At 40.0% G+C, this 17,072-nt stretch overlaps 1 protein-coding gene across 1 annotated transcript in view; it reads right to left on the bottom strand.

Moving 5' to 3' along the window:
* Positions 1-881: 881 nt before the first annotated feature.
* pth2ra (parathyroid hormone 2 receptor a) overlaps positions 882-17,072 on the bottom strand; it is a 205,870-nt gene continuing 189,679 nt past the window's right edge. Inside the window, exons 12-14 of the mRNA XM_041807123.1 lie at positions 11,345-11,483; positions 5,969-6,010; positions 882-1,999 (exon numbers count right to left, since the gene is read on the bottom strand). Of these exons, the coding sequence (XP_041663057.1) occupies positions 1,616-1,999; positions 5,969-6,010; positions 11,345-11,483 (565 nt within the window). The 3' untranslated portion in view covers positions 882-1,615. The remainder of the gene's footprint in view (positions 2,000-5,968; positions 6,011-11,344; positions 11,484-17,072) is intronic.

Raw genomic sequence — 17,072 nt, 5'->3', positions numbered from 1 at the left:
CTGTGGTTGCAAGAGTTTTGTTCCTTTCAATACATCACAGGGATTTCCTTACATCTTTGCTATGCAGCCAACAAAGTTTTACTGCTTCACCTGGCTAGTTTTGCTTAGTATGCCTTCTTTTTTTGGTAAAACTTGTTAAAACAAATAAAACCTGTTAAAACCTTGAAAAATGAGCTTTGTTAACGTTGCACAGTCATAGTTGTAGACATTGCTGGCTAACAAACTTCAAATACATCCAAACTACTAAGCCTTTCTTGCTAGATTCCTCCATGCTATGTGTGATGAAAGCTATTTATAACCTTGTATTGGCCTGACTCAAACATCTATATTGTCCTGGGGGCCATAACAAACTGTATGACCAGGTCTTTACCACACATCGACATCTGTGCCATCATGAGTGCTTGTAACTAAAGGTCCTCAGGGCTCTTATAAACATCCTGCCTGTGTCTTAGGAGAACCAGTGTTTGGACATGACCTGTCCTGGGGCTGAAAGGGTCATCTGGACTTGATTTTATGGGCTTAAACCTAGCTACCTGTGGGAAAAGAGGTTCCTCCTCTGAACTATTATGTGGCATAACTACATGCCATATGTAAATTTAGCACAAAAAAGTATGGAAATGTGTGTTTGGTAGATTATGTCTTTGTTGTAACAATGCTTCATGCCAGTGAAATGTATACATTTGGAAAGCCTGTTTATTTCCCTTTACATGGTGCCTTATTTTTAAGGAACGTGCATTTGTGGGATGAGCAGCAGGCTGAGTATGAGGGTTGTGCCCATGAAAAATTGGCAAAATCTTCTGTGTCTATATCAAACAGCTTATTCTTCTGTTGCTACTGACTCTCGTTTTGAGCTTCTGGTACCCCTAGATGCTGTTATTCAGGTTCCTGATTGGCCACATCTCAGCCAAAGGTGTAAGAAAGATGCCACATCTAGCCCAAAAGCTGATGCTATCAGGGAAAGAACTAGGCTACATATCTGCCTCATGGATTGTCAGTGATACCTGTTATAGCTATTTTAGTCTGGATCTGACTTTTGTCAGATACTGGGATTGGATCGGTGCATCCCTGCCAAACACCAACACTGAATTATATTTGTAGATAAACTGTTAGCCTCCCAGTGCTGGTTTAGCTTAGTTAGTGGGGCGTGCATTCTTATACAGATGCTAGAGTAAAGAGCCGCACTAGAGTAAAGAGCCAGTCTGTCTGGTGCACTCTCTCTTCCCATATATCCTGTCTCTCTTCATCTGTCCTATCTAACTAAGGGCAAAAGCCCCTTAAATATTCTTCAAAAAAAATTAGCTGTTCATTTATCAGTGAAATCCCCTGTGTGAACACTTATGATTTGGCCACATTACAGCATCAAAGGAAACACTGTGGCATGGAAACAATTGTGCGTATAGCGTTCAGCTTCACCACCATGTAGCTTTGCTTTTATAAAATTCTTACTATCAAGAAAAATGCTCTTTTTTGTGCTGTTCATTCATTCAGTCATAACACATACAGTCAATGTTTGATTCCCTAGGTACCCTGTTTGGAGTTTGAATCACATGACTGGGTTGGCACAGTTTAACCTGTAAACATTTCCATCGTCTTCATCTCCATCATCAGACCACTGCTACAAAGTTTCCTCCTCATCCTCAGCTGTCGCACTTGAATTGAGGACGGGCAGATTTTCCTTTAGCGAGATATCGTCCACCTGCTTGGGCCCGCTGTCCTCGGGCTCCTCAGGTATGGAAGGATCTGAGTTACTGATCACATATCCTGGCAGTGTGGCGTGCAGGCTGATCACAGGGCCTGTACTCCGAGAAACACGGCTCGAGACAAGTGTGGTGGAGTGTGTTGAAGGGCCAGCCCCTGCCAGGTGAGACTGGCTGCTTGTGCTGTTGTTGTTGAGGCCGACCACCACATTGCCGTAACGGTAGCGACCGCAGACCACCGGGCCCTCCCACTCAAAGGCGAGGTTCCAGCGGGTCCACGTTTTCTTTATCTCCGTCTGGACCTGTAGAAATAGTTACGACAAAGACGTTTACTTGAAAATGTTTTATTTATTGGTTTTATTGTCATCCTTGGTGCAATTAAATTCAAAAATTCAAATATTTTTCTAACGTGATGGTCTGAGTTTATTTGCTTATTATTAATTTATGTGTTGTAAATGAAAGCAAAAATTAACACATTTGCAAAACTGTGCACACCAAATCTGGTGCACTTATTTTTCTATTTGTTGCAAAAAATGCTGTACAAGGCTAAAAAGTTTGATAATGCAAAGAAAAACAAATCCATGAGGAAAATGCTAGGACTTTTTCACTCCTCCAAAAAGAGATTAAACAATGGGTTTATCCACCCTGCCTAAGACCTTAATGGATCGGGGTTATGCCCATGAGCTTGTGTCTCATGGCACTGTGCTAGTTTAGAGAGTTGGAGAACAACTTTTAAGTAAACTGAGACTTAGCTTATCAGTTCTCTTTGTTATGTGGCTGTGAGTAAAAACTTTGGCCTTTGTCTAGTATGTGTCATGGTTAATATCCCCATAATTAATGGGCAAGAATGATATTTAAAGAGAAGCTTCAGTGTAAGGGTGAGAGAGGGAGCTGCAGCCTCTGTGATGAATGGTCAGTCACCCATTTCAGTGACTTGTATCGATGCAAAACAACACAAACTTTAAAGAAATACATGGTATCATTTATTAATGTGCAGCAATTAAAAAAAAAAAACTCAGTGTGTAAAGACTCTAAGGCAGGGGTCATCAAGTACATTTGCACAAGGGCCATATATAGTCTTGCCAGAGTCTCTGGGGGCTGGACTTCCAAATAAAGAAAAAATAAATCCATATTTTGTTCTGATTAACATATTATTTTATTACCATTTGTATTTTCTTTCAAAACACAGGACATTTGCATGCATTAACAGTGAGATCTATTCCAATCTATAATGCCGTAGACCACAAGGAGACAGGCATGCCCAAGGCAAATTTCCTCTTGGGGACAATAAAGTACATCTTATCTTATGCCCACAGAATTGGCTGGGCTCCTGAAAATCCCAGAGAATGGGCCCTCAACAGTTGTGATTTAGCACCAATATGAAGTCATGTTTCACACTTTTCATTACTTCACTGCTTCATTCTGCCATTTCTGCAACATTTTGTGCAACTTTTACCCATTTTTGCTATGTTATCACTCTTTTACCCACTTTGCCATCGGCTATTTTTGCATCATTTCACCACTTTCAACCCATTTTTTGATACTTTTCCCCCCTCTTTTGCCTCTTTAACCCATTTTTTTTGCCATTCTTTAACTCCTAACTCTCAATTCACTCATCTTATCAAGATACCTTTGTTTAAACTACTATATTTCATTCAGGATCACTCTTGTCATATATTTAACCATTTTACTGCAAAATGGATCTCCAGTTTCACATGGCAGAGAAAGCTCTGTTAAAAAGATGCTCCCTAGGTTAGTCAAGCAGCATGCTTCGACCTTCCAGGGAGTGCATGGATAACAACCCCTACAGATAAATTCATGACAATGCTTATTCAATACAATAAAATTAGTTCAAATTCAGTTATAATCCATTGTGCATGAATCCAAATATGAGGGTGCAACAGTTTTAAGCTATAAAAGAGGAGGCTGGGGTGGAGGAGAGTAAGATTTGCCAGCAGCAGTTTGGAGCATCAGCAGTAATGCAAGCAGGGATCCGTGAAAAGTATGTTATCTATAAGTACAATGCTGTGTTGAGGGAAGGTGTGGGAGCTGGGAGGCGACAATTGGGATCAGGTGGCTGTCAGCTGATTATGGCTGGGCGTATGACTACCATGCCCTGCATAAACTAATGCTGAAGTTCACAAGTGTCGCACAAATCAAATTTTGTCAGTCCCAGAGCAGACATGCATGAATTCATCACCACTTAATAAAGGAGTGATCTATTGATAGGAAATAATGAGAAAAAAACAAATTAAAAAATCAGTCCTACACTCCTGTCCCTCTAAATTGTGCCCGGGTAAAAAACTAGCTCTTTAAAAGCTGTGTAGAGGGAGTGTGGCCTCAGAAGGTCAAATAGCCTCAATAACAGGAAGCAATTTTGATTGCCATCATGACACGGCCGATTCCCCGTGGGTGAGGCTGTGAGAGAGAGCAGCTGGCAGAGGTCTTAGAGAAGCACACAAACTCTACCTGTTGATAATTGGTTGGAAATGTTCTGCGTGGGTCAATATGTGCACCTATTTGAAGCCTGCTTTGAGAGATCTGGCAGTGCAAAGACCTTACTTTTATTTAACTGTATACAAACAACAACCAATGCTTTAAAATGCTGAATAGAACTCCAGAACAGGGATTTCAAGAATACTGATTAGTTCATTTGGTTCAGTGATGAGTTAAAGAATCCTTGGGAAGCTTATGGTCAATGGAAAAGAAAATAATGAGTTGTGTTTCGGGTGCCATAAATAAGACGCACCAAAAGGCCTCCAAAGATGAAAGGATTAGGCACAAAGAAGAGACTTGTTTTAGACACATCCAGCAGAATGGGTTTCATTTGGATTGCTGGTTAAAGGGGTGAATGCAGTATGTCTGAAAGTGAAGGGAGCCAGACTGATATGTCGTCATCACTTTTATTTCATTTGTGAGGGCAGAAAATGAACATAAAACATAATTGTCTTTTTCAGCGGCTAGGAAAAATTTGATGCAAACCCACAAACTGTACATAAATATGGACAACACTTTTCCATCTTTTTAGTTGTACAAAACTGCATCAAAATACCCCTGCAGTGGGCAATGAAAAGTGCTGGGGGTGTCATCTGGAGCCATAGCATGAGCAGAAGGGAGCTGGTTTGTGGTTAGCACTGCTTCTTCTAGTGATATGATGACAGTTTTGCACAGTCTTTGGCAAATAAAGATTCTTACTTGAAGCAGAAACTCTGAGAAAGTTCTGGAAGGTCAGTTGACTCTTGTGCTGTTGTCTGGATTATCTCTAGAGGTTGTTCTGAAACAAGGTGTTTCCTCTTTGGCCTGGTTCATCAGGACTTATGTGAGCACAGTTGCTCACATAAGTCCTGTTTTGGGAGAAATCAAGCTTGGAACTAAATGAGTTGTGGACCCGACAAAATTGTCGAGTTTTGTGACACTCTGGTGAACAGAAGGTGAGTTATGTTTGCCCATTGCTTTTTTATGCGTATCTTCTTATGCTAATGAGTGCTCAGGCAACAAAGTATGATGAAGACCCTAATGGACTTCAAATGATTTTTTATTGCTATCAAACCTGTCATATTAACACTATTAGTAGTGTACTTACACTACTAGCTGCTGGAGTTTGATGGGTCAGGCAGGTATTTGCTTATTTGTTGCCTGGCTTTTCACACAATTGAGGTGAATGATTTTTCAAATACACTATATGGACAAAAGTATGTGGTCATACCTGTTAATTACTGAATTCAGGTGTTTTAATCAGACCTGTTGCCACAGCTGTATAACACCTAGCCATACAGCCTTCATTTGCAAACCTTTGTGATACAAAATGGGTCGTTTGAGGCAGAAGACCATCACCCAGTGTGGGGTCAGCGACTACTAAGGCGCATGGTGCACTGAATTGTTCCAAACTTCTACTGGCATTAATCTAAACACAAAAACTGTGCAGCAGAAGCTTCATGAATGAGTTTCCATGGCTGAGCAGCTTCATGCAAGCCTCACATCACAAAGTCCAATGACCTGATAAAAGGCATCTGGTATGCGGCAAAACAAGTAAGTGCCACCAATTAATGGTTCAAAGTAATTTAACTTTGAATAAAACGTGCCTTTGTCCTCAGAGGGTTTTTAACCAGTTGACAGATTGTCTCAGGAGTAAGTTGGTTTACACACTTAAAAATCCATTTAATAAGGGAAAGTTTCTTAAAGTGCCAAAACATGTGTAAACTTTAGGATGAAGCTTGTTGTGCATCTTTTTTGGGTTGATACCTTTCAGAAAACAAAAACGAAACACTCACCTCTCCGTTACAGTAGCAGTAGATGATGGACACAAAGAAGCCCTGAAAGGAAAAGCAAATCTTTTAGTGTCATCTACAGAGTGGGAGCTGATGCTAGAGAAACAAATTTATTTTTGCAGTCCCAGCAGTTCATTCACAGTCACTCTCATTAGTGCTCTATACATGTGCTTTCTGGGAATGAGGGATCTAAAGTGCACTCGAACACCCACCTTCAACGAAAACAAGCCAGACTGAGCTTTACTGTTCCTTAGACAGTACAGACAGTATGTTATTGTGTCAGACATACATTACCACTGCTGAGAGCTTCCTGATGACAGCAGTGTTAAAAGCATCCTCTTTATTACTAGCCCCCATGGTACTTTGTGTGAACACTAGGTGTGACAGACAGTGCCTTCTGCCAAAGCTGTTTCCATAGCAATGAGATGCTAGTCCTGATTATTAGAGTGATTCATAGATTTAAAAAAATAACATATGAATATCATCTATAAGAGCTCAAAAGGGACACTGTAATTACTCCTTTGCCTTCTGCTATTGAGGAATGAGAGGACAGTATGAAGAAACTACATCAGATAACATACACATTGTCAGCTCATTACAAAAAAGGACATTTGTGTTTGGTAGATGCTGTAACAATACCTTTTGGCAATAAATCCTATACCTTGATAAAGCCTGTTTATTTCTCTTTTATATGGTTCCACATTTGTAGGGAACATGCATTTGTGGGATGAGCAGCAGAGCTGAGCATGTGGGTTATAACCATGAAAAATGTATCAAAACTTCTCTGCCAATGACAAAGACTTTTTAAACTCTGAAATTCTAGTTTGGATTTTGGTAAATAACCAACCTTATAAACTCAAATATTTATTTACAAAAAAATTCACCTTTTTCTCAGAAAATAATGGATCCTCTTTATTTTTTAATCTTCTCGGATGGCCCTAATATACCGTCAATACTTTTCTAATAATCAAATTTAAAAATATATATTCACAATTAAGATCTATGGCCTGGACACCAGGCTGGGAACCACTGCTATGCCATGATGTGAGCTAACGTCAGGATACCAGAGAATAAAGTAGACTGAACTGAAAAACTCTGAGGGAAAAATAATTAATTGCAAAATAAAGGCAAATAATTGGTAAAAATTGATTCAAAGTGTTAAAAATTAGCAGAAATAAGGGGTGAAAAGTGGTTCAAGAGTGGCAAGAAAAAGTTTAAAAAAATGTGATAGAACAGCACATATGGGTTATGAAAGGAAAATGCTTCAAAATGGGTGATAAAAAAGGTGTCGAGAAGTTAAAATGTGGCAAAAATTGGTCCAAAGTGGCGAAAAGGGGTTTAACAGCAGCATAAATAAGCTGAAAGTGGTAAAAATGGGTTTTACATGGAAAAATGGGTTGCAAAAAAAGGTGAAAAGCAGTTAAAATGAAAGCTAAAATTACTTTGTACTCTGTGATTCTGGATTTGTTTGATCAGTGTCTATAAGTGTTACATTTCATACCTTTTAATCACTGATCTCAAGGGGATTTTCCTGGTTAAATAAAATTAAATAAATAATAAAATGAAGCAAAAATTGACTAAATGTGGATACAAATGTGGCCATGATGCTTACACCAATGCTACTGATTCAACACCAATGCATCTTAGTACTATAATTGGAGAGCTGTCCGGATGTCTGTCTGGAAGTCCATCTGGATGTCGGTCTGGATGTCTGTCTGGATGTCTGTCTAGGTGTCTGTCTAGATGTCTGTCTGGACATCTGTCTGGACGTCTGTCCGGAAGTCCATCTGGATGTCGGTCTGGACGTCTGTCTGGATGTCTGTATGGACGTCTGTCCGGACGTCTGTCTGGACGTCTGTCTGGAAGTCCATCTGGATGTCGGTCTGGACGTCTGTCTGGATGTCTGTCTGGATGTCTGTCTGGACGTCTGTCTGGATGTCTGTATGGACGTCTGTCCGGACGTCTGTCTGGAAGTCCATCTGGATGTTGGTCTGGACGTCTGTCTGGATGTCTGTATGGACGTCTGTCCGGACGTCTGTCTGGAAGTCCATCTGGATGTTGGTCTGGACGTCTGTCTGGATGTCTGTATGGACGTCTGTCCGGACGTCTGTCTGGAAGTCCATCTGGATGTCTGTCTGGACGTCTGTCTGGATGTCTGTATGGACGTCTGTCCGGACGTCTGTCTGGAAGTCCATCTGGATGTTGGTCTGGACGTCTGTCTGGATGTCTGTCTGGATGTCTGTCTGGACGTCTGTCTGGAAGTCCATCTGGATGTCGGTCTGGACGTCTGTCTGGATGTCTGTCTGGATGTCTGTCCGGACGTCTGTCTGGAAGTCCATCTGGATGTCGGTCTGGACGTCTGTCTGGATGTCGGTCTGGACGTCTGTCTGGATGTCTGTCTGGATGTCGGTCTGGACGTCTGTCTGGACGTCTGTCTGGATGTCTGTCTGGACGTCTGTCTGGACGTCTGTCTGGATGTCTGTCTAGATGTCTGTCTGGACGTCTGTCTGGATGTCTGTCTGGATGTAGCAACATTCAGTTTTTACGCATCTTGGTGGTCCCCCTCAGGTCCCCATCCACTGATACGGCTGACGTGCTGATGTACAGTGAGCGTAATGCATCACTTCCTGTCTCGTGTCCTGTGTCTCTCTTTGCTAACTGCCATTACACACGTGAAGACTGAGAAGAAGATGCTGTGTTTTTCTATGTCTCGACCGCATTATTTATTTATTTGGTTCACTTTCCTCTCCATGTACAGGAATGACACATTACATACAACAATACATACATTTGCTACGTATCACAATTACGATTTTGATATGCACAGGCTTCGGTTGGTATTATTACCAACCAAAGCCTGTACCAACCCCAGCCTCCTATTATTATCTAGTTGATATAATCAATAAATCACAACTGTGCAGGGTCCATTCTCTGTTTGTTATTTGTCAATCCTGTGGGCAGGCCTGAGAAAGACAACATATATTTAAGCTGAACTGAAACTTCAGACAGTCAACAGCATGTTTAAAACACAACAGCTGTTAAAGGCACATATTTCACAACATCTAGTTTTTAGTACAAAGAGATCAATATATTACTGGAAGTTCCACCCATCATATGGACAGTAGAGGCCCCAGGAATAAGGATAGACATACACAGCAGAAAATGCCAGCAGTGTGTCTGTTGTGCTCAAACTGACTGCTGATGAAAAGTTTAGAATAAAAGAAAGTTTGTCTCCACTCCTCAAGTGATTGTGTGAGCTTCTCATTTATTTTACGAATAAGAGCGTTTTTGCCTTGCTTATAGAATAAAAGAATGATTTAATAACGATACAACTGCTTTTTCCCAAGACGCCAAATATGCCAAAGTGGTGTTATTCTGTACACGCACAGTGAGAATTTTGGTACAACACACACAGGTGGTAAGGAGATTTATTTCTTACTGCTGGAATGCTCAGCGCATAGACTAACCATTATCTATGCCTGTCATCTTTTCTGAAAGCAGAAAGTATCGCCCTAGCACAGCATGCACCTGCTGCTACAACGATCTGCCTTTAGAGATCTAAATTACTCAAAATGAACAGTATAATCACTTTAATAACTGTAATTGTGGTTCTTTATTTAACAGTCCTCTAAAATGTCACTCTTCACTGTAAACAACGTTTTCCTACAGTGCACTGTGGGCATGGAAAGCCTTCACAAAAAGCTGACTATAGGTTCAATGATTTTGCAAAGCGCATTCAAGAAGATCACAATCACTGCAGGGACAGAAAGACAGAGGGATGCAATTGCATTTCAATAACTTACTGTTATGTGCTGTACATGTGCAGTGTGTTTCTTTATATACAATGCATACAGACGCCCTTCACTTTTTCAACTTTATGTTGCAGCCTGATGCTACAGTCCAAAAAAATCCTTTTTTCCTCAATAATCTTCACCCAGTACCACATAAAGGCAAAGTAAAAAAACTGAATTTTAATTTTTTTTGCAAATGTATTAAAAATTAGAGCTGAAATATCATGTTTAGTAAAGTATTCAAACCTTTTGCAAAAACACATGAATTTAAACAGATTGGATGTGTATTATAAAGGCACACACCTCTCTCTAAAAGACCTCACAGCTGACAACGAATATCAGAGCAAACCCAAGCCATCAAAGGAACTGCCCCCAGAGCTAAGAGACAGGATTTTTGCAAGGCACAGACCTGGGAAAGGCTACAAAAAAATTCAGAAAGTTCACAAGAGCACAGTGTACTCCATAATCCTTAAATGGAAGACATTTTGCACAAGAACGACTCTACCAAGAGTTGGTTGCCTGGCAAAACTGAGCAATCAGGGTAGAGGGGCGTTAGTAAGAGAGGTGACCTTCCCAAACAATTTCAAAGGGAGATAACCCATAAGGATGTGAGATATATCTCATGTGAAGGATATGTGAATCAGTCAGGTGTTTCAGGTTAGTATTAGAATGAGTTTTGCCAATACACAGAATTACACTTAGACAATTAAACGTGTTAAACTGCACATCATCAAATGTCTCCAAAATATCTGCCCAAACATGATGGCACTTCCACAAAGCCTTCTTCTGCTGCAGCTGGACCCAGAGCCTAAACACTTCAGCTTTTTCTTTCTACCGCCAGTTAACCTGAGGAGCCGGTTTTGGGTCTTTGGGAGGACGTGGAAGTGCCTGGAATGAACCCACGAATGCACAGGGAGAACATGCAAACTCCACATAGAAAGGTGCTATCTGACCAGGATTTGAACCAGGAACCTAGCTGCAGTGAGGCAACAGCGCTGGCCCAACACGTTCAGGCCCATCACCCACTAACATCTCTCTCTTGAAAAGCTTCACACTTAAAGGGGAAGTTGAAAAAAAGGAACTTTGGTAAAGTCTGGGATTGGCCCTCTTTCTCAGAATGCTTGTGTGAAAGAGGCTTGTGTGATAGTCATACACAGGCTGTGATAAGAAGGCCTCATAAACTTTATTTAAAGAAAAGGTCGAACCCACTTACACTGTTGGAAATGCTCATTTAAATGCAGGCAGAGCAGAATTATGAATCAGCCTCATTAAGTGGCTGCTTGACTAAATGATGTAGAGTAATCTCGACTTTGGCTCTGACAGTCATTTAAAGAGGTTGACTGGGGTTAATCCAACAATGAGTCACACCAAAGTGAAAGATGACATACCGTGGTTCATTTGCATTTCTTTTTCATGTGTTATTAAAAGAGAAAAGTTCTTCTTTTTGTTTTACCATACAAACACTGAATTTGACATTTTTGATTGTAGGTTCATTAAATTGTGCAACGTGACAGTTAAGTTAACTTTTAATCTTCAGACTACCTGCCTTCATTAAATCAAACATCATAAAGAAGGAATCTGAGGGTACCTGGAAGGAGTTGAAGAAGAGTTCACAATACATCCGGACTTCCCAGCTCAGGCCCTGCAGAGTATGAGGCATCCCGACAAAGATTATGTAGTGGATGCCAAACACCAGCACAAGTACAAGGGTGGACTTTGCCAGCTTCCTATGGAGGCACAAACACAAGGTAAGGGTTAGAAGTCATATGGGATATAATGAGGACCATCTTCTTTATGTAAGTGACCCTCTAATCCACCTATCCTCTCACTGGTAGATTCCTTTGGCACATTTTCCAGATATAAATTGAACATTTCTTAAAAGGGATGTCTCCCTATTAATCAGCTGGCCATAGAGTTGTCACCTCTGCTGTTTTAAGTAATCAGACAACTAGAAAAGAGTTTTACAAGCTCATTCCTTTTCATTTAATTTGAATAATCTGAGAATTGCACTACAAACACGGTTTTAAAGGAAATGACAGATTTGAAGGTTGTATGGCATTAATGATGTCTGAAAAAAGACAGAAAAAGGCAAAAATATCTGCAGCATACACACCTAAAAAAAAATCTACTGTGCTCAATAGGCTTATCAGTAGAGGTGGCCCAAAATGAGGAGCAGCTCTCTCATTCACAACAGAAAGACTAATAACAAGGTATCCAGCTGTCCAAAGGCTCAGTGCTGCTCTGTCTGATTGACATTTTCTCAAAGCACTGCATGCAGTTGGACAATATTCAAAAGTCACTTCTGATGAAGCCAAGGAGTGGCTTGCTTAGTTCAAGAGGCCACTCACTGATATGAGGCTTCAAGCCTCTTAGGTGTTTGCCATTTCTCAAATAGATACCACTATTTTGAAGCTTAACAGGGTGACGGTTATTTTTTTCAAAGTTTTGTAAATCCTTCCAAACTCAGAGGACAAAACTATGCACGCAGCTTTGGCCACCAGATAATGAGGGAATGTGAAGACAGAGTTCACCCAGCCGTGCTGCTCCACAGAGCTTCACAATAGGAAGAAGCTCTTTGTCTCTGCTGTCACCATCCACAACACAACTTTGATAAAATCCTTACACTGAGGTCACAATGCATTAGGAAGAAAAGGTGTGCCCACTTGCTTCTGTAGTTGAGTCAAAAATGTGGGTTAATTTTATTTTATTTGTTTGTAAAAGCATCACAGACCGGATGGTAAATCAAAGATTTGGTCTTCTGAACCCATGATGGAAAAAAAGTACTCTTTCCATAACAGTGCAAAGTTAATTAAATGGTACAATTCCTTACAACAGGGAGTATGGCATCTACCTCACAGCAGTAGTTGACACACCAGCCACTTAGCCTGTCTTGATACTGTGTGATATAATGGCTGAGGCTGACAAACAGAGGATGGTGAAGCTGGGAAGAAAAAAAGAGTCAGACAGCAAACTTGTGCAATACATGAATAATGGCCAGGGTTTGACACGCGAGCGAGAGAAGGTTGCAATTCCCACATCACTTTATTGTTTTAATGTTTTCTATTGGTGAAAGGTCTGGACTGCAGGCAGGCCAGTTCAGCACCTGGACTCTTTTACTGTGAAGCCATGCTGTTGTGATGGATACAAGCTGTACATTGACTACTCTAAAGCAGTGGTTCTCAACATGGACACTAAGAAGGGGTCACCATATGCCCTAAAAAAACGAAGAATAATTTTTATATGATATCAAATTGTGTTTTTATCTTTTTTTTTTGGAAAAGATATGCATGAAAGTGGTTATATGTAAAATAAAACACATTCATTTGGTGAGATTAACACTGAAACCAAAGTGAGGTTTAGAAAAATCCTGACCAAAGACTGGGCCCTCCCATCCTTTTGGCTCACATATTTATTTCTGCACATTTTGCCTCTTATTACCAAATTTTGCCACTTTACATCAGTTTTGCCACATTTAAACCTGTTTTCATGACTTTTTCCCACCAATTTTGCCACTTTTTAATCTCAATTTGCCATCTTTTCTACGCATTTCTTAAAATTTAGGCCATTTTCTATACTTCCTCTCCCCAATTATCTGCTACTCCAAAACAAACTCTTTCCTCTTTGCACTTATTGTTGCCTCTGTTGAACCATAATTGCCACAATTAACCCATACTGACCATTTTTTACACCCATTGGCCAATTGTTTTGCCTTTTCTTGCCAGTTTAAACCATTTCTGCCAAAGTTGACCCATTTTTACCAGTTTAGACCAATTTTTCCCACATTTTAAATCCCATTTCATATTTTCCACCCATTGTTGCCCCTTTCAACCCATTCATGCCACTTTATAATCTAACTTTACCACTTTCTCTACCAAATTCTGCCACTTTTAAGCCAATAATGCCACTGTTCATCATTTTTACTACTTTTTATGCTCGTTTTAGCCACTTTAACCCATTTTTTGCCACTTCTATCCAATTTTCACACTTTTATCCCATTTTTATTCTGTTAAGGAAAATGGATTTACACTTTTAAGATGGCTATATACAAATGAGTAATAAAAAAAAGACTGTTTTTGCTTTAATAAGAGTCATTACTATCCAGAAAACAAAAAGTTTAGATATTACAGCATAATTCATAAGGATTCATTCGGCCCCTAGTGTGGCTGGTCCCCAGAAAGCTTTTGCTCTCCTCACTTAAATGTGTTTAAGTGAGGAGAGCAGTTTAAGTCACCATCTACCTGTCTCTAGAATAATTTTAACGTCTCACTATTGAAGGGATGTAAAATTACTCTGTCATATTTCAGAGCTGCTTTATATTTCAGTCTTCCATTTATTTCGAGTTCCTCTTTCCCAACCATTAGCCTGTCATGATCAACACAAACGCCTGATTCTACATGAGCAAACACTGAAACACACAAAAAAGACTTTATGTAATAAAACTACTTTTAGATTTAATAATACAAAATGACAATCATTGGGTATTTTTTGAATCATATTTCTAATACACGACTGCTGGTGTAGTGACACAATTGAGAGGACAAAAATTGGTCGTTTAAGGTGATTATTGTCCTACTTAAATAAAACTAATAAAATGATATTGGCAAATATGCATCACTTAAACTAAAATTAACATAAATAAAACAAAACAATAAATGAATGGTTTCTTAAATAGTCCTTCCGCATGCTATTGTCAGTCTTGCACTGGGGGGGGCATAGACCAGCAATTTTCAAACTTTTTTCTCAAAGCACACAAAAATCAAACAGAATCTTGAGGTATACTATCTTCGTATTCATGCAACATCATATCTGTAGTTGTTGTATGATGTGGTTGTTGAAATCCAAACACCTAGACATGCCTCACTCCACCATTTGGGAACTAAATGACAAAAAAAATATGCTAAAATTTATGTTTTTACTGCCTTAATGTTAGCCATACCAGCCTAATTCAGTTATTGATTGAGCAATCTGCTGTAGAAGATTCATTAAGTAGTCCTGGACCTGGACCACTTGCTGTGATTGATGGAACAATGAATTCTGCTGTCTACCAGAAAATCCTGAAGGCCAACGTCCGGCCATCAGTTTGTGCCATCAAGCTCAAGTGCTCTTGGGTTATGCAGCAGGACAACGACCTGAAATATACCAGCAAGTCCACCTCTGAGGGGCTCAAAATAGACAAAATTAAGGTTTTGGAGTGGCCTAGTCAAAGTCCGCACTCAAGTCCAATGAGATGCTGTGGTGTGACCTTAAATGGGCAGCTCATGCTGGACAACCCTCTAATATGGCTGAGTTAAAACAGTTCTGTGAAGAAGAATGGGCCAAAATTCTCCACAGCGATGAGAAAGACTCATCACCAGTTATCACAAACGCTTGATTTCAGTTATTGCTGCCAAGGGTGGAACAACCAGCTATTAGGTTCAGGGGGTAATTACTTTTTCACAGAGGATGTTTTTTCCCTTAATAAAAAAAATCATCATTTAGAAACTGCCTTTTCTATTTACCTGGGTTGTCTTCGTGAGATATTAAAATTGGTTTGAAGATCTGAAACACTGAAGTGTGATAAATACGCAAAAATATCAGGAATCAGAAAGGGGGCAAATACTTTTTCACAGCACTGTATTTGCTTAGAAGCCATTATTGGGGCCGGCAAACATCCAGAAACATCTCACATTTGCCAAGGAGCACAAATACTGGACTGTTGATGACTGGAAGAGGGTACTCTGGACGGATGAGTCCAAGTTCGAACATTTGAAATGCCAGATGCACCCGCAGTGAAACACAGTGGAGATTCCCTTATAGAGTTCCATGTGTGGAAACTGCATGGGCAAACTAGTCAAAATCAACAGTATCATGAACAAGAATGTCTACCACAACATCTTAGTGCATCATGGAATGGATTGGTCGTGGGCTCATATACCTACAAGACAATGACCCCAGGCATACTTAAACATTAGGACAGCAGAGACTATTGGACCGAGAAAAAGGAATCTGGAGGACTGGAACTGATGGACTGGCCAAGTCAAAGTCTGATTTGAATCCTATTGAAACAAATTTGGGATTTAGACGATTGATCGCACCAAAGTTTCATCTAAAGAAAGTCTGTGGAAACAGATAGAAACTTTTGGAACTCAATAACAAAAAAGACTGAGGAAGAGTCCATAGAAACAATGGCAGGTCTAATAGATCTGTTAAGCACTGTCTATTGTGGTGTCATATGAGCTTTAAATAATGCATCAAATAAGCCCCACCAATGAGGAACTGCCAACTTTGCATGGGCGAACCATTTCAAGTTACGCTGCGGAAAACATCTGCTGTGTCATCATGTCAGAACGTTTGCACCCTGCAAGAATTAGTGAACTGACCATGTGCAGCAGACATTTTTCCCTTCATACTGTGGCCTGTCTGTGTTCTGAGACGAAAATGTTCACATAGTCCATCAGCTGAGGCACAGACTCCTCTCTTATTTTTGTTCAAATCTCCTTAATATAGAAAAGCACTTCCATGACAAACCATCCATCATTGTGGTGAACTGCGATGCTTTATTGCATGCTCTCCAGCACACTCATTATGTCAACTTTCCAGTTTAATAAAATACTGACTAATATCAATTTGATGTGAGCTTTGAAGTTTTATTACAAATCATAACTACAAACATATTTAATAGCATCAAACAAAAGGGGAAGGCACACATTTTTGGCTTTCATATCAGAGAGAATAAAAGGGAATATCTGATCTAAGATGGATTAGCAGAAAATTAGTTTTCTGCTTATTAAGTTGACGTCTTTGACATTATGGAGTCTCTTTTGGGTTTGAAACAAACAAACAATTAAACATTTCAAACATATCCTGAAGGGTTTTTAAATTCTGAGAGACTTTCCCCTGTTTCATCAGCCATATAATAACTTTGGAGCAATGCTGAAGTGCAGAGCATTTTCATTATTCCAGTTGACTGTTTAGGCTCAGTGATGGAGGCACACTAACCCTGGGTCTCTATTCCTCAGAGCATGTGACAGCTTTTGAATCTTTGGCAGCTTGAGTTAGAAACCAGTCAGCCAATCTACGCTTTCAGGCCAGTAGCCAGCCGAGTGGAAAGGGTATGTTTTTCTTTCAAAAAGAGGACTTTTTGGGTAGTTTCTAGCCTAATTTCTTGTTCCACAGTAGAAGGCTGCATTTGGAGTTGCACTAATCACACAGAACTGGCAGTTTTTCTGTGGCAGTGGGTGGAAGCGGATGGTCACAAAAATCCCAGATAGCTAGTGGAAATTGTGGTAGAATGAACAAATGATGTAGCAAGAAAACTGGTGTTTGTTGTGGCAGCA

The sequence above is a fragment of the Cheilinus undulatus genome, linkage group 15, assembly GCF_018320785.1.
Source record: "Cheilinus undulatus linkage group 15, ASM1832078v1, whole genome shotgun sequence".
NCBI lineage: Eukaryota > Metazoa > Chordata > Actinopteri > Labriformes > Labridae > Cheilinus > Cheilinus undulatus.
The sequence above is the reverse complement of the archived record's forward strand: the minus strand, read 5'-3'. Positions and strand labels throughout refer to the sequence as shown.